General features: G+C 32.0%; 1 protein-coding gene and 1 non-coding gene across 2 annotated transcripts in view; one reads left to right on the top strand and one right to left on the bottom strand.

Annotated features, from left to right (window-relative positions):
• The first annotated feature begins 200 nt into the window (after positions 1-200).
• The window catches only part of LOC149488077 (17-beta-hydroxysteroid dehydrogenase 13-like), a 32,631-nt gene continuing 13,887 nt past the window's right edge, over positions 201-18,944 (top strand). The window contains exons 1-2 of the mRNA XM_089696951.1: positions 201-319; positions 5,002-5,070. Of these exons, the coding sequence (XP_089553077.1) occupies positions 5,009-5,070 (62 nt within the window). The 5' untranslated portion in view covers positions 201-319; positions 5,002-5,008. The remainder of the gene's footprint in view (positions 320-5,001; positions 5,071-18,944) is intronic.
• Positions 17,263-17,350, bottom strand: TRNAY-GUA (transfer RNA tyrosine (anticodon GUA)). The gene is given in 2 exon segments: positions 17,263-17,298; positions 17,314-17,350. It is a non-coding gene; the product is annotated as a tRNA-Tyr (tRNA).

Here is an 18,944-nt window from a genome sequence, read left to right on the forward strand (position 1 = left end):
CTGTTCTAATTAGGTCGTCAAATAAAAAAAAGGCGCGTGCCTAATAATTATCATGAAATTTACAGACAAAATCTAAACAAAAAGCATTTCAAACAAAATAATGTAATGCACAAATCATGCAGATTTTAACAGCTGGACCCTGATCCGATAAACTTGCCGCTTGTCACTGATTTCAATGATTCGCGAGTGGGTCATTCAGTTATCCAGCGCGTTTACTCCGCAGTAGACGCGCATGATAATCGCGCCAAAATTTTCCCGCGCTTATTTGACGCAACTTTTTTTTCTGTCAACGACCACAAAAGAGGATTTATTCTGGAAGGTAATTACTTTATGATGAGTTGTATTATTATTATAATATAATTTTCTTGTATACTCATGCTTTTTGATAGTCATAAATTGGCTATAATTCCGACGTTAGTTCCCAAAGGTATTAAATTGATATACCTATTACCTACTGCCTTTTGTTGTTACCATTGGCATTGAATGTATTAAATATACTATAGCAAAAGGGAAATTGCATTAGGTACTTTGGTAATGTAGGTACCTATATTTAATTATTATTGACAGGAACCAAGCATTAATTACCCACTCTAAAAGATAAATTATATGGATTATTTATTTATTTTAATGTTTATTAGTAAAAATGATCCTAGTATAACCTTGTTTTCTAAACAGGATAGTATAATTCACGACATACCTAGTATTAATGGTATTATAACATTTTTATTAATGGTAGTATTTCTAAACTTCTTACTGTATTTTTCTATTATTTTGTAGATTTCGATGACATTCGCACTCCAATTTACATAAAATTAATTTATAAGAACTAATTTACCAGAAATTAAATTCAAAGAAAAAGGTTTATAATTAGATATAACTACGTACTAAATGAAGACTAAATATGTAAAAAAAAACATACCGGCCGAATTGATAAACTCCTCCTTTTTTTGAAGTCGGTTAATAAGAACCTACTTAATTTTCTGTCTGGTTTCTAGAGCTAAGGTAAATACAGTCATTTAAAAAATAATATCTTCGTTAATACTCATTTAGGGTGTGGAAAAAATCAAAATAGGAACATTTATTAAATTAGGTATTAAAAAGTCACTTCCGAGTTCCGAAGAATGAAATGCCAAAATCTTTCTTCCGTGTAAAATACAAAAGTTCATAAGTACATAAACGAACCTTGTTAATTTTCCAGCCAATGAGTATTTTTTTGACTCAAACTTTTATCTTCTCATTTTCGCACGAATACTAGGTAGGTAGGTAGGTACGCAAAACTACAAGTATAGGAAAATATTTGCCAATATAGGAAAATGAAGTTTGATTTTGCTTTAGTTTTTTATTCGAATTAAAATAAAATCTGTTAGATTAATCCAATAATCTTAAACCGGGACACAAAGACAGCAAGTTATATAGGTACACAAACTTTTTTGATGTTGTTATAACTTTTATTTTTTTCTATTTTCTTGGTATATTGTCTCTTTTTCTTTTTTATCTGTGGTTATTTTAAGAAGAACTGAACTTTTACCTGATAATTAAGTAGCTTGAAAGAAAATTGAATAATATATTAAGTTAAAATAAATATTATAGTTTTTAAAACTAAAAACACATGCTTTAGTAAGATTTTTCATTAAATTATTGTATTGTAATTTGTAACTGATTCTTGATGAGTGTATAAAGTTAGAATTAGATACCTAAGTGTCAAAATCGAGATAAAGAAGTCGATTACACACAAACATACAGGTAAACCATACCTATAAGCGTGTTAAAGAAATATGTTTTACGGATAAGGAACGGACATAAGGAACTTCCAAGTGCGATATTTTAAGTAAAACACGTTGGTAGCCTTGACAAAGCTCATTTAAATTTAACGGACTCGAACGTGAAATGCATACGTAATTTTAAAATATTTCGTATGATTTTAATGGCTTGTTGCATTGTAGTAAAATAAAACAACACATTGGTAGGTAATTAATAAGATGCGGCTGGACCGAACACAGTGGGGTTTTGGTCGGTAGGAATCCGACATAACCCACGGCCCCTTCCCCGGAGGTTGTAGTTCAAGGTGGTATCGATTTCCCCACTTAAACAAAGGTACCTAATAGTATAGTTATAACATTTAGAATAAAATACTCATAATTGTTTTGTATAATAAAACAATAAATAAGTTATAATTATGTTATTCATATATTAAAAAGGATAAATAGTTTTAAAAATATTCTGAATTAAATAATAATAAAATTTATAGTTATCCCTGTGCTTAATTTTAGTAAAACACGAAATTTTGTTTTATATTATGGAACTTCAGAAAAATTTAAAATTTCGAAAAATCATTCGAATACTGAATTCGAATAAAATCAATTCATATGTGATTTATAGCTTAATAGTATTTTGATAACTTGCCATAAAAGTCGAGGTCGTTCAGAGGATTGACTATTGAGAATATAAAAATAGCTTTCTGCCCGCGGTTACAATAAAAAATGTTCATCAAAATATTACCTATTATTTATTTTAGTTTTTAATATGTGAAAGAAAACTTTGTATCCCATTTTATAATTTTAAACGTGGAGTATGCAATTTAGCAGATTTAGTTTCTACTTTCTATAAAGAAGGAGCGCAAAATGGTAATCTCTATGTAAAAAAATGAATCCCTATTTCCCTTGGTCACGGCTTCACGCGTGAACAGCTCGACCAATTTCGATAATTATTATTTTAATGTGTACGTTATGTCAGGAGAAGGATCTTATGATAGAAAACTTTAAGAAACTTGCGCCAAAATATTATGAAATTACGAAAACATAATGGCCTTATAAAATTCACGGGTTTGACAATTTGCACGTAGACAGGACAAAGTCTGTCGGGTTAGCTAGTATACAAAATATTCACTTATAATACCACAAGAGCTTCAAAATTATCGGGTATTTTCCGATAGGTTCATTGCAAACAAATGAAGGAGTCAAGTTTTTAAAAAATCACGAGCGCGAAGCGCGAGTGATTTTTCCTGAAAAACTTGACGACTTTATTTGTTTGCAGGGAACCTTGAGGGAAATGCCAGATAATTTTGAAGCTCGTGTGGTATTCGGGAGATTATTTTTCCGTCCCAAATGTCGGCCAATAATTTCACAATTGAATTGAACCTGTCAGTTTGACGTCAACGACCAGAGAAAATTTTCAAAAAATTATCACTTACCCACAAGAGCTTCAAAATTATCGGGTATTTTCCGATAGGTTCGTTGCAAACAAATGAAGGAGTCAAGTTTTTAGTCAAGGTTAAAAAATCACGAGCGAGAAGCGCGAGTGATTTTTCCTGAAAAACATGACGACTTTTTTTGTTTGCAGGGAACCTTGAGGGAAATGCCAGATAATTTTGAAGCTCGTGTGGTATTCGGGAGATTATTTTTCCGTCCCAAATGTCGGCCAATAATTTCACAATTGAATTGAACCTGTCAGTTTGACGTCAACGACCAGAGAAAATTTTCAAAAAATTATCAGTATAATACCATGTAGGTTGTACCACGTGACGTCGAATGGTGCAATTCTATTGGTCGATATTTGGGTCGGAAAAATAATCAGTATAATACCATGTAGGTTGTACCACGTGACGTCGAATGGTGCAATTCTATTGGTCGATATTTGGGTCGGAAAAATAATCATAAAAATTATAAGTAAAAATTACATTAAATCAACAAAAAACCTATAGCTACTCCTTTTTATAATAATTATTCGCAATATTACCCGTTCTGTGTGGACTGTGGACTATAGATCAGCGAAAACTAGCAATCATGCATATTGCATGTCATGGTACATGATCGTCTCAGCCTTGTAAACAAACAGTATTTAATGTGCTAAAACATACCAGATATCAGACTTATAAAAAGTTATAGTTAACTTCAAGGAAACAAATGGAACCGGATTAACTGCTTATAAGCTATAGAGTTACAAATTTAAACTGAAAACAACATACCAAAAGTGGCTTTATTTAATTCAAATTAATTAATAAATAAATAAATTATTTTAATTATTTTTTATATCTCAATAGAATTTATTTTGACGTACCTACTCCTCATAAAAGTATGACCTAAATAACAACCAAACAAAAACATTAAAATAAATTTATAATAATAAAATGATAAGAAATAATAAAATAATATCAAGTTATGAACATCATACAAAAAAGTATATTTCAATTGTATCTTGTTATAAATTAAAATTTTGATTAGGTAGTTACTATCACTACATAGTATAAAACAAAGTCGCTTTCCCTGTCCCTATGTCCCTATGTCCCTATGTCCCTTTGTACGCTTAAATCTTTGAAACTACGCAACGGATTTTGATGTGTTTTTTTTTAATAGATAGAGTGATTCAAGAGGAAGGTTTATATGTATAATAACATCCATTAAATAGTGGAAAAGTACTGTTATTTTTGAGGTTTCTAATGTGATGTCGTAAAAAATTACATTTTTTCCGCTTACATTGCAAACGCAGGCTGAACCCTACGAGTTTTATCAAAATATTGTACTAAGTTTTATACACATTGAAAAGGTCTACAGAAAAGTCCGCGATGGTATATGTATATCTCTTATGGATAACCCACAATAACTTTTTTTGTCATTTACTTTTTACGACAAATAATGGCTAATTTTCAATGCGATTTTAACCAATACAGCATTAATCCTTAACCAATTAAATACCTTGAATACATTATTCATTTAATATAGATCTATATGGCCCTTTACACCGTATGATTTAAGTGAATATTTTCGAAGATATTACAGATTTAAAAATTGCGGGACGTAGCGTTTGCCGGCCGGCCGCCCGGCTATCTATTTTATACCCGTGCGAAGCCGGAGCGGGCCGCTATGTTTTTATATACAACGTTCACAGTTTTTCTGTAGTGTATTTAGTATCAGCATTGCACCCGTGCGAAGCCGGGGCGGGTCGCTAGTTTATTTATATAATTATAATGGACTATATGAACTTATTGTAAATTTTTTGTTACAGATTGAAAATGGCGACGACGGTGACACAGAAAAATGGGAACGCACAAAATTTAATAAAACAAGCACCTTGGTAAGTCTATTATGTATAATTTTTATGTCCACAACAAAGATTTGCTTAACAGCTGTGGAATTCCCAGTTAAAAATATTAATTTTATTTTAAAATAAATATTCTTAGTCCGAAAAAAAAAATCACGCTTTTATAAAAAAAAAACCGGCCAAGTGCAAGTATTATAGACCTGAGTATTTGGTATGAATTTCAATTTAATACCTCTACGCGTTTATGAGGAAATGGGTAGTAAGTATAAAATTATTAAAAAAATATATATTATGTGATGTAACTAAAAATTTATGGTTTTCGTAATTTTTCCTTTATCTATGCTATAAGACGTTGCTTCGTACCAAATTTCAAGATTCTGAGTTCACGGGAAGCACCCTGTAGGTTTTGATTCCCTTGCAAGTGTCGAAAATTTGCGGCATAAACGGCTGTATCTTTTGATTGCGTTGGCTTAGAAGTTTGTTTTTTTCACAGCTTCAAGGGACAGTAGACCTGAGTAATTGATATAAATGTCAGCTTCATACCTCCACGCGTTCCTGAGAAAAAGGGTCTTGACAGACGGACGGACGGACAACAAAGTGATAAGGGTTCCGTTTTTTCCTTTTGAGGTACGGAACCCTAAAAAAACTCATGAAATTATTGTATTGTCACTGATAATTTATAAATCTGTCAGTATAATGGATCAAAATGTAAGGAGTCGGTTACATACAAACATACAGGTGAAGCTAATATATATATGCGTGTGTTTAGAACATTAATAGTTGCTTTTTATCTCTAGACTTTTTATTTATTTTCTTATCAGTGCTATCATGGTGCTATTAAAATTGTATTTTTAAATGTGCACATAAATGCTTATTATAATTCATTCGCTTTTTATATCAATTGATTTCCTTTGTTCGATTAATTATTTTCAACATAATGGAAAAAAATATATAATTACCTACTATGGAAAATCGCATGAAATTGACCTTTGATATTTGTAACTAAAAGAATACCTATATTTAAAACAATTTGCATTCTTATAAATGTTAATTAAGTAGGTTCGAATATAATCATAAGCAAAACAGTTCAAAATTTGCAAACAATCCGACCATCAAGGTCATTGGTCCTTTGAATTCTTTTTGGTTGCAGTTGCACACATGCGTACTGCGTGATGTAATCAGATTATGATTATCGAAGATTTTTCCGCTTCAATCCATACTAATATTATAAATGCGAAAGTAACTCTGTCTGTCTGTCTGTCTGTTACTCAATCACGCCTAAACTACTGAACCAATTTGCATGAAATTTGGTATGGAGATATTTTGATACCCGAGAAAGGACATAGGCTACCTTTTATTGCGAAATATGTACCACGGCCGAAGCCGGGGCGGGCCACTATATAAAAATAATTTTGATTTTCGTACATGTCAATCATTAGTTGTCAATCCAGTCAAATACGGTTGAATACGGTCAAAATATTGTTTGACATTCATGCGTTCAAAAATGTATTTTGTGTAAAATAATTAAAAAGTAAAAAGGGTGAATAAACTATTGTCTGTATTTTTTTTAAATCAATTATTGAAAAGTGCAATTAAAGCAGATACATAAAAATTCCTCAAATATTTGTGTTTACGCGTGCTTTCAGAAGTTGATAAGGTATTTTCGGTGAGGAAACTAACCAAGAAGGATAGTTCGATTAATTATTTAAAAAAAAATCTCTAAAAATGTAAAAATTCTGACAACTATTTGTCGCGATTTCGTCGACTGCTTCAACAATATTGCGTTGAAATAATATTATAACGTTAAAATTGAAACGGAGGCCCTGGCTCATTCGATTGAACCAAGCTAAATTGCGTTTTGAAGATTACATCCATTTACGCGATGCAATTAGCACAGAGAAGAAGATGCAGAAAATATTGGGCTATTTAGGTGCTTAGGTGCTATTTTACCGGCGACATACTTAGGTAGCCCAAGTGAATATGTGCAAGATGCAATGACATAATAATATGTTCGTCATTATGGTCGGCCAGATCTATTCATTACATTTATATGTAATCCGAAATGGATGGAAATTATTCAACTGTTGCTTCCCGGACAAATATCAAGTGATCGGCACGTCATCACCACACGTGTTTTCAAGAAAAAAATCCGATCACTGATGAGTTACATTAAAGGAACACATCTTTGGGATTATTCAATGATGTATGTATTCAATCGAATGACGAAAATCTGGCTTGCAGCATGCACACATTTTAATTTGGTTAGTCGAAAGAATAAAATATATGAGTGTGCGGGGATTGCTAATCCTAAAACCGATCCAGACCGACATGACGTTTTTATCACGAATATGATTCATGGACCGTGTGAAACCATCAACCAACAAACACCATGCATGGTTGACAGCGAGTGTACCAAAAGGTATCCACGAAAATTGATGGCAGAGACCATCACAAGCAGCGATGGTTACCCACTGTATCAGCGTCGATCGCCCAATGATAATGGTAGAATTATTATCACAACTAAAGTGAAACGAAACGATGGCGTGGTCGATAACAGTTAAAGAATGAAAAGAGTTAATCCATGCTGCACAGCTTATTAAAATTCAATCATTTTTCTCTGAGACGTGTTTGAAGTAATAAATTAAAATACTATTACATATCAATCCATATAAATATTTATTTTGTATCATTGTATTACGTTCACCAAAGCCTAAATTAGTTCAGCTAAAAGGTAACACAACATTCATTGACAGGGCGGTACAAAGTTCGGCGGGACAGCTAGTCAATTATAAAACTTCCATACGTATAAGTATTATTATTTCGATCAGAACTAGGTAGGTACAAGACATAATACATTATGTAGTAGGTAGGTATATATAATACAGTACAAATATTCTCATGAGGTCTAATAATTTTGTGAAAAAGAACTAACTATTTTAATAAGAATTTTAAACAGACTTTTAAATTTCAATCCCTAAATTTTCAATATTATTCGTTTTTTTACGTTAATCAACATTGTTCAAGTTTCTGTTATTATATACCTAATCCATACTAATATTATAAATGCGAAAGTAACTCTGTCTGTCTGTCTGTTACTCAATCACGCCTAAACTACTGAACCAATTTTCATGAAATTTGGTATGGAGATATTTTGATACCCGAGAAAGGACATAGGCTACTTTTTATCCCGGGAAAATGACGCAATCCCGGAAATCCCACGGGAACGGGAACTATGCGGGTTTTTTTTTAACTGCGCGGCGAAGCCGCGGGCGGAATCCTAGTAAATAATAATTAATAACCCATTTCGAAATTATGTTAAATTCAAAGATTTGGCCGTGGACATTTTAGGAGCTTTTAAAAAGACGATGACGGTCCTTGTGATTCTTTTTCAATCGTTTGGTGTAATTAGTGAAAAAAGTCATTTGAAAGTGAATGAAATGTATGTAAAATTATCAATCGTGAGCAGTGATTAGAATAAATATACCTACCGGATCAGTAAGAACTAATTGCATCGTATTTGCATGACTAGGTATTTCAATTGAAACGGAAAAAACAGATAAAGATAGCTCGATAATTATAGAATTAAATGAATGTGGTAGAACCAGTCAGGTGTTGAAATTTAATTGTGAGGAAACAATGACAATTCAAAACAACGAGTGAAGATTAGTTTTTACATTCTACCAAAGATAATATAATTCCACAGTATTACAATATTATTTACTACAGTAAGGAAACGCCTTTGATGTCGCGCGATGCCGCCACCAGCGTAGGTACTTACGCTGCCACACGAAAATATGCTAGGGTTGCAACAAATGGGAAATAAAACAATTGTGATTATTATTATTATGATGAAATCATTTATTCATATGTACACTCAAAATAATTGCGATGTAATTATTTGTTCATTAATATATAATTACATATATTGCACTGCTAAATATTTACGTGGACACTATTTTTGGATGTTCTTAATTGTATATTATAACATTTAACTAAGTAATGCATTCGCATTGGGATGTACAATCTGATAAGACAAGAATGAGAACAACATATACACAGCTTTGATTAAAATTCTATAGATACAAATACAATCTATCTAAAATGTCTAAATAACTTCTGTGATTTCGATGTAGATTTACATCAATACACAGAACAGTTTGTGAGCGCCATTAGAGAATATGTAAGTATATTAAAATTATTACACAAAAAATACGAATGCGTCGTCCTTTCGCGCTAGGTAATGCAAACTAAGCGTGATTGCATTACGCGGCCGGCGTCGCCCGACCCCCCGCCAGTTCCCCTCCGTTTCTCTGTGCAAGTACATTCGTCGCCATACTGTAGGAAATATTGTAATACTGTGATAATTCTATCTACTATCTTACGTAGGTATTTGTTGCTACTCGTATCTAGACTCAAGGACATTCCACATTCTGCAAAAAAATAAAAAATAAATTATAAGTAGGTCATACGCATGTACCACGGTCATACCTTTTAGCGCAGCGATGATTTTCAAAATTCGAATATTTACCTAAGAAAATATGACAAAATTTATTTCGCACTAAGTATTCATTATCCTTTTTTACTCTGTATACCATGTCCTTTCTTTTATTTTTGTCCACATATTAATCATCGTACACAATATCTTTCATATGAATGAACTGTGACATTGATATATTTTAATATTTATCAAGCGAGAGTTCATCGACCCGCTCGTATCAAGGAAAGTTTGCGAACAGTCGATGGTATCGCAAAATTTATTGTTTGACCAAATCCTGGTTGATTCAATGAAATGATAAATATGGACCAGAAATGTATATTATATTATATGTACATAATATTATGTAGTTTTTACCTTACTAAAGCTAAAAGGGGAGTTTTAATGTGTTTTAATGTTATTAGCTAGCAATACGTAATTTTAGAGTTATAATTGCCGTTTATTACACAAAACTGAAATAAAAAAAAATATATATGCAGGTACCTATAATATTTTAGAATGTTTTATTATGCATATTGTACACATAGATGCTTGTGGGAGCTACAGTACCTATAACTATAACACCTAAAGGTTGACAGTTGTTACGAAATTTTGCCTTGAATATTCAATTTTCATTGTGTCTAATCATGAGATCTAAGTAATATACACCCAAAATTATTATTGTTCAACAATTAAAATTTTCAGGGCAAACAAACAGGCAACCATTCTTAATTCTTACTCCAACGTTCTAAAAATAACTCTAAATTTATCGGTTTATATTATTTAATTATCTTCCTAGGTACATATAAATACACAGATATGAACATAAACAATGTCACCGTACATTTGCCCAATTTAACACCACACGCACGCACACTTACGCAATGCGCACACGCACACACGATTAACCTTATCCGATACGCGTCCAGTGACTAGACAGTGCCATTTATGTAAATTTACCACAGTCGACTGTGACCTTTGACTCTGAATATTTTAGAACCAGATTAGCATGCAAGTTTGTTTCGAAAGAAGGGATTCAAATGGGAACGCGTCCTATTTAGATGGTCAAGATACCATAGACCCTTAGAGCATTAAACCATACAGCTCTAAGCATAGACCACACAATCATCTGAAGATACACAATTAATGAAGGTTTAATTATCAAAACTCTCTCGAACAGATCACAAGGAACTAAGTAGTTTTCTACACAGAACTCCAAAAATAGATGTTCATTGTACATTGTTTAGAAAAGAATGAATGAATAAAAGCTCAGAATAAATTGTAGGTATAGAATATAGATACAATAGTTGAAAAATACATGCTACATAAAAATATTCAAATTAAAAAAAAACGTGTTTATATTCTTTAGCATGTCGAGTTCGTAAACAACGGAATAATACAATCTCAGGTTATGGAGTCAGGGAATATCTTTGTTTTGTGCTAACTATAAAGTTACAAAACAAATAAGAGCTTATATATGCGCTGTATTAGTATTGCTATGATAATTAAATTTTATATATTTTGTATAACTTATTTGATTAATCCTTTAACTTATATAATATATTTTATTTTTAAAGTGTTGTTGTTTCAATTTTTAACAGCATTGCAATTTACCGGGTTGTTTAGCTAAGTTGAGCTAACACATCCTAATCAGGAAGCGGTATGAAATATCTACATACTGCTACATACCTACGATATATTCCCATACCTATGAAATATACACAAAACATTCATAAAATTCTGTTGAGAAATACTTCACAGTAACTGGAAACAGTTTTGAGGAAGAAAGCATAATATGTCATAACATAAATTAATAGTAACTTCTGATGCTTCTAGTCTACATTCTCATCACTACATAGTATAAAACAAAGTCGCTTTTTGTCCCTCGTCTCTTTGTATGCTTAAATCTTTAAAACTGCGCAACGGATTTTGATGCGGGTTTTTTTGATAGATAGAGTGATTCAAGAGGAAGGTTTTAGTATATAATTTACTTATTAGGTTTTAGACAAAGCGGGCGAAGCCGCGGGAGGTAAGCAAGTATCGAGATAAATCAATAGAAATGTTCATACAAAAAACCTTAAACAGAGAAGATACATTTCTCACAGTTAATGATATGTTATGTTTGTCCCAGTTACGACATGAATATTACGTTTATGTTCTGTTTACACATTACCATTGATGCAATACAGAAGATTGCAGCTAAGATAATTAGACAAATATTTTGTTGGAATAACCTCTAACTGGTAGCATTGTCGAAAGCAGATTGGGTAAATAGGTGAACGTTGTGAGGTTCATGAAATATATACTAGTTTCCGCCCGCGGCTTCGCCCGCTTTGTCTAAAACCTAATAAATAATATACTAACACCTCATCTATTTAAAAAAACCCGCATCGAAATCCGTTGCGCAGTTTTAAAGATTTAAGCATACTTACCTACATAGGGACATAGGGACAGAAAAAGTAATATTAGCTTTTTGTTCAGACTTTGCCCGAATTGTTTAAGAAATTATGATACCTACTCCGTCAAGATGCTTACGAACGATAAAATAATTTTCAAAATCACTTCAGTAGATCCAGCGACTTAAACCTTTTGTACAATATAGATAAAGGTAGGTACATAATTATACTTACAACCTGTGCTTACAACATTACACATAAAAATATATTATAAAAATGTAAATTTTTTTTTCAAGAAAAACAACTAGAACAAATATATAGCTTCAAGAACATTTTTTTTTAATTTGGAAAGAACGAAGGTCTTACTTATAAAATTTTAAAAGGTTATTTCTTAAAAGGAAAGGTAGGTATTGCAAATGTCATTAAAATTCTTATCTCGATTCATCTGCATAATATGCATAGATATATGTATTTAATTTTCTTTATTTGCAATGTTGTTTATTTTATTACTAACTTGTTTAGTTTTTCAATAATAAAGAGACAACAAAGGTGTACCTATGTGACGTGCATAATAATTAAAACAAATACTTATGTTTGATTTTACATTCATATAAAATGTAAAATGTTATTATTCTGAATATGACTCTCTTTTTGTCCTTATATTTCTTCCAACGCAAGGTTCAAAATTAACCCGGTGTACAAAATTTTACTTCTTTCTAATGACCATCTACAATACGAATCGCACATTTACAATACAAGTCGTACATTTACAATACGAATCGTACATTCGACAAATTTACGCACACGTATGTTTATGTACACTATCATTGCTTTCTGTTCGGAAATAAAACAAGCAGAAAAAAATAGATTTACGAAGTCTTAAAATTGCGTATAACAATTGCGTTCAATTTCATTTATTACCATTGATCTGTTCACACGACACTAATACATGTAGTACCTATGTATATTATCTGTGCTAAAACTTGCGATATATGCGTGTGAATTGTTTTTCTGTATAATGGAGTAATGTGCTAATAGCACAGACTCATTTGCGTTAATCAATTATCGCAAGAATGACACGTTTTATATTTTAGCAATTTTTACTGCAGCTTATGTACTTGATTATGTTTAAAATATTATGGATTAAGCATAATAATTAAACGTAATGTATGTAATGTGATTAATATAATCATGCTTAGCATAAAAATCGCGGGTCACAATTATTATCTTCTGTAGGAAGGTAGGTACTAATTTATGTTAATATTATAATAAACATTATGATACTTTTTTTGTGAATATTTTATACTTGTAGACTTGACATTGGCATAAACAAATAATTGGCGGGAAAATTGACATTTACGTGAACACCCCAAAAAAAACCCATTCGAAACAATCACAAGCGAATTATCTACGAAACAATCCGGCCACGGGAAGGATGCGTTCAATTTTTTTTGTAATGTTTCCGATAATTATGCAACCGATGCAACTGCACTAGTGAAAGTTAAACCGCGCATTAGACTCGCACACTCCAAAACCAGCGCCGCGTTGTGAAGCGCGGCAAACGCGTTTTTGACATTTCGTTTTTGACATAAAGTGATGTGGTTAAACGTGTCTATGGTTCAATCAGGGAAGAAACAGAATGTATTGTTTTTTGAGTGAGTTGTAGATTTATTTTTTATTTTTTATTCCGTGTTTTTAATGATTGTCAAAATTGGATGTTTTGAATCATTTAATTATTATTATCAAACCAGTGATTCGAAAGTCTACATTTATGGTAATGCAAAATTAATATAATGAAATAAATTTGTTAATTAGGTAGATTAAGTAAGAACCCACGTGTAAATATTGTGAAAATTTTAAAATTATTGTAATTACATAATAGGTACAGATAATTCATAAAGATTTATTTTTAAACAAAAAATAAATGACATTAAAATTTATAAATACACAAAGGAAAAGAATAATTATTATTTTTCTTCAATTTAAATTCATGAAATAAGTATTAAAATTCTTCATAAAATATGCGTAGTTAATTATTGTTCCTTCAATTATTTAATTAAGCAATAGGTGGTTATTACGAATTAGTATACCTACCTAAGAGTCGAGTCCCGGGGTTTTTATTATAACTAGCGGTCCGCCCCCTCTTCGCCCGTGGTACATATTTACGTTTCTCTACATAAAAACCATCCTCGTACTTCAAGGAATATAATAAAAAAGAATTATCGAAATCGGTCCATCCGTTCACGCGTGATGCGGTGACCAAGGAAAACGTTTTTTTTTTATACATATATAGATAGATTAAGATTATTGATTATGTTAATTCCTTACAAGTCCCTACTCATGAGAAATAAAAAACGTGTGGATGTGTTTGTATGTACAGTTTGTATTATAGTGTTGTAGTTATGCTAATAGAAACAATACAATAATAATTACGTTAATCGATTCTGTTTTAAAAAAGAAGCAGACAACATCCAGAGTTATCTTTGCGTAAACACTGAACAATGTATCAACTATCATACAGGTATTATATTTAAATAAATACATATCTACAGCTCCAATTAACTATAATAGCATTTTAATTCACTATTTCACTAACGAGTTAACAACAGCTATCTGAAATTAACAATCTTCAACTAATCATTGAACGAACTCTCTCAAGTTTTTTTAATCATATCGTAATAACAACAATTTTAGTATATATTTGTTGGATGAATTTCAAAGGATGTGAGTCAATAGACGTTGCAGTGCGTGATCGATTTAGTTCAAGAACATTTTGTACTAAAACATTTTCTACTGCTAATACCACGTAACTATAGTAAAAACTTGTTTTCACAGGAAGCTAGAGGTGTTCCATAAGGCTGGCGTTATGTAAAGCCCTTGTTCTGTTAGAGTTCTCTTTTATAGCAGAAATCATAATTATTATAGAGACTGGTAACCTAAGTTTCAAATAAAAAGTAGGTCGCCAATTCACTCTTTAGCTTCAAAAATCATAAAATTTCGTTACGACGGACGTGAAGAAAGACAAACAAACATTAGTAGTTTCTCAAGTAACGATTAGTAAAGATAAGGATGCAATAATAAAAATCAATTAAGATAATTTATTATTTAATACAACATGATGTAAGTTCATTTTACAGAACTACCTACTTATTTTCTTCATAAAAAAATAGCTGCCACTATCCTAATGTCGAAAGACAATAAAGTTTACTCAAAACCTACTCAAAACATTCATCCAATTCATCTTCATCTTTCCAAATTCCACATAATATTATTAACCATTCGTTCGTTCGTAATCACTTATCTGAATAACTTTGAGTGAAAAACACCAACCTTACCTTTGCCTACTACAATAGGTACTTTGCAAATATTTTATCTAATCAGGTAATTAATTAAATACAATATATTTTTAATCCCTATAAAATCGAATTAAAATTCGCGAAGATAAGTCGGTAGTTAAATAACAAATACAAGTTTGCGGGTTGTCTAACCAATGACGTCACAGCTTGAACTGGACTCGCACCAAATATAACTTCCTGATTTTGCTGGAAACCCGTTTATAAATTTAGTTTTAGTGCATGTCATTATTGGTTTGGAACTTGGAAACTATTACAATTTTCAAAACTATGGTCTATATTACCTATACAGGGTGTCCCACTATTAGTATACTAAGCGCGAAGGGACTTGTAGTTTTGCATACATTGATCACGTAAAAAATACTTAAACAAAAAAATTACGTCGAAACTGTTTTGCTAAATTTTTCCTGAAAATCCATGTTTTCTTCTCTAGCTTCGCGCAGCCGGCATATACCGCTTCTCTAATGTGACCATTTTGTCTATGAAAACATAATCTTAAAAGATAGCTCACGTGCTGGTGGCAAAGTTGGGCGGGTTGCTTGTTATGGGTGTTTACATAGAGTTTTAAGAATTCATCTATTTGAAAAAAAAATGCGTCTGGAATTTTATAAGTATTTTTTACGTACTCAGCGAATGCAAAACTATAACCTCCTTTGAGCTTAGCATACCAACAGTGGGACACCCTGTATAAATACGAATTTTGTATGTTTGTTTCTGACTCCTTCACGCAAAAATTACTGAAACGATTTTCAATAAATTTGGCACACACATATAAGGTAACTTGGATTAACATATAGGATAGTTTTTATCCCGAAAATCCTATGGGAACGGGAACTATCCGGCTTCCTTTGATTACGCGGGCGAAGCTGCGGGCGAAAAGCTAGTAAATAAAGAACCTGAAAAGTAAAAACACATTGATAAGATAAACTCATGAAATTATTTGACTCTCATCGATCCTTGATAAGTATACAAATTGTATTTGATAGTAGTACAATAGTTTAATGGGCCGGAACGTGAATCGTGCACACGTCAGAAGGGGGCGAAGAGCTGGTTATAAATGATAATATTATTGTGCATTGGAATCAGGTCATGATTAAAGATTGCAAATATTAATTTCATGTTATAATTAAATATGTACACAACTGTCCGTTCGTTGATAAGCTGATTATAATCGTGTGTGTGTTATTATTAGATATGGTTTAGAATTTAGATGATAGTAACGTTTGATTTGATCTGATTTTTTGAAAGCAAAAAGGGATTTTTTTATAAAAAATATAAAACAGGTAATGCGCATGGCATTAAACATAGGTCTTCCTGTACTGTGAGTTGTGAGTTGTGAGTTGTGACCGACTGTGTTCAACTGTATAGTTGAACAAAGTCGGTCACACATAGTATTCGTATACATATTGGTAGAATATGCGTGTGTTGTTTCATCCAAATTAATAAAAAGCCCAAAATAATTGAATGCATTCAATTGTCAAATTAAAGCAAGATAAATTTTAAATATTTATCAAGTATTGCAATTAGATTTTACCCTCACTGTCTGAAGAATAAAAGAGAGCAATGATTTATTTTGATGCTGATTTATACTTAGTTAAGTTAATTTTAAATATTTTAGTAAAAAACACGTAAGGAGTTTTCAGCGTATGTGTACCACCTCTATCAAAAAAATGTTGTGTGGTTTTATGAAACCACGGTAAAAGTGAAACTGTTCGAACGGTTCCGAACACTGCTTTGTGTAGCGCATGTGCATGTCGCGTGACGGTCGGCTGCCGAGTAGGTATACCTACTCGGCAGCCGCGATACGTACGCGACATGCGCTACACAGACCAAAAAGTTTGAGACGATGTAGTAAAAGTTTCACTTTAAAAAATTATTACATTTAAAATATTTTATACAAAAATATTTCACATTACTCGAAAATTTATTGAAAATTATGAATGAAAATCATAGCATGCATGGAAATTAAAAGAAAACAGAAAAATAGAAATTGCCAAAAATTTCCTTCGAGCCGGATTTGAACCAGCGACCTATGGATATCAGTTATAGCCAGCTACAGTCCACCGCTCTACCAACTGAGCTATCGAAGGTGTGACGATGAAGTCGAAATACCACTTCAATATTTATAAACGTTCTAGTTCTATATCAATAAAATTATTAATAGTCGTTTTGCAATTTTTACGCATGATATTTATTTCTTACTAGCTTTCCACCCGCAGCTTCACCCGCGCAGTCAAAGAAAAACCCGCTTAGTTCCCATTCCCGTGGGATTTCCGGGATAAAACGTATCCTATTTTCCGGGGTAAAAAGTAGCCTATAATGTCCTTTCTCAGGTACCAAAATATCTATAAACCAAATTTCATGCAAATTGGTTCAGTAGTTAAGGCGTGATTGAGTAACAGACAGACAGACAGAGTTACTTTCGCATTTATAATATTAGTATGGATTCTATCCACTTATGTTTGTTTTAAATTTTGTGTCAGTATCTCCCGGCCTATTTATATTATAATCTATTGATATTAATTATATTTCGAATTATAAATATTTATTTTTTAAAATAATGTGCCCAGTAACAACTGCTAAAAATAAGTAAGACTTATTTTATGAAACAAACTAGCGACCCGCCCCGGCTTCGCACGGGTGCAATGGCGGCCGGCCCTTACCGCCGCAAACGCTACGTCCCGCAATTTTTAAATCTGTAATATCTTCGAAAATATTCACTTAAATCATACGGTGTAAAGGGCCATATAGATCTATATTAAATTAACAATGTATTCAAGGTATTTAATTGGTTAAGGATTAATGCTGTATTGGTTAAAATCGCTCCGAAAATTAGCCATTATATTTTGTCGTAAAAAGCAAATGACAAAAAAAGTTATTGTGGGTTATCCATAAGAGATAGACATATACCATCGCGGACTTTTCTGTAGACCTTTTCAATGTGTACAATACTTAGTACATTATTTTGATAAAACTCGTAGGGTTCAGCCTGCGTTTGCAATGTAAGCGGAAAAAAATGTAATTATTTACGACATCACATTAGAAACCTCAAAAATAACAGTACTTCTCCACTATTTAATGGATGTTATTATACATATAAACCTTCCTCTTGAATCACTCTATCTATTAAAAAAAACCGCATCAAAATCCGTTGCGTAGTTTCAAAGATTTAAGCGTACAAAGGGACATAGGGACAGAGAAAGCGACTTTGTTTTATACTATGTAGTGATGATTAAGAACCCAAAACATTTCAAAATTGCAGAAAACATTTCAAAATTGCAGTTACTTTAGGACGTATCATTTCAATAACACGATTAATTGTCTTATCAAGTGTAATGATAATATTGATAAGTGCAACCTTAATATAACGTACCTCAATATAACGAACCTCAGTTCAACGAATTACTTGATATAACGAATATTTATTTGTTCCCTTCAGATTTGTTATATATCGAGGTTGCACTGTACCTATACATATACGGGGTGTCCCACTATCGGTATACTAAGCGCGAAGGGGCTTGTAGTTTTACATACACAGATCACGTAAAAAATACTTAAACAAAAAAATTACCACAAATTTTTTTTGCTAAAATTTTCCTTAAGACGATACACAAAAAAAAATCCACTGCTTGGCGGGCGGAGTCTAATAGCTCGCTATCGCGAACGCGGGTGTGCGCGAAGACA

This window comes from Colias philodice, chromosome 6 (assembly GCF_061535455.1).
Source record: "Colias philodice isolate Cphi_HAF_F1 chromosome 6, ilColPhil1 Martin Lab GWU primary, whole genome shotgun sequence".
Taxonomy (NCBI): domain Eukaryota; kingdom Metazoa; phylum Arthropoda; class Insecta; order Lepidoptera; family Pieridae; genus Colias; species Colias philodice.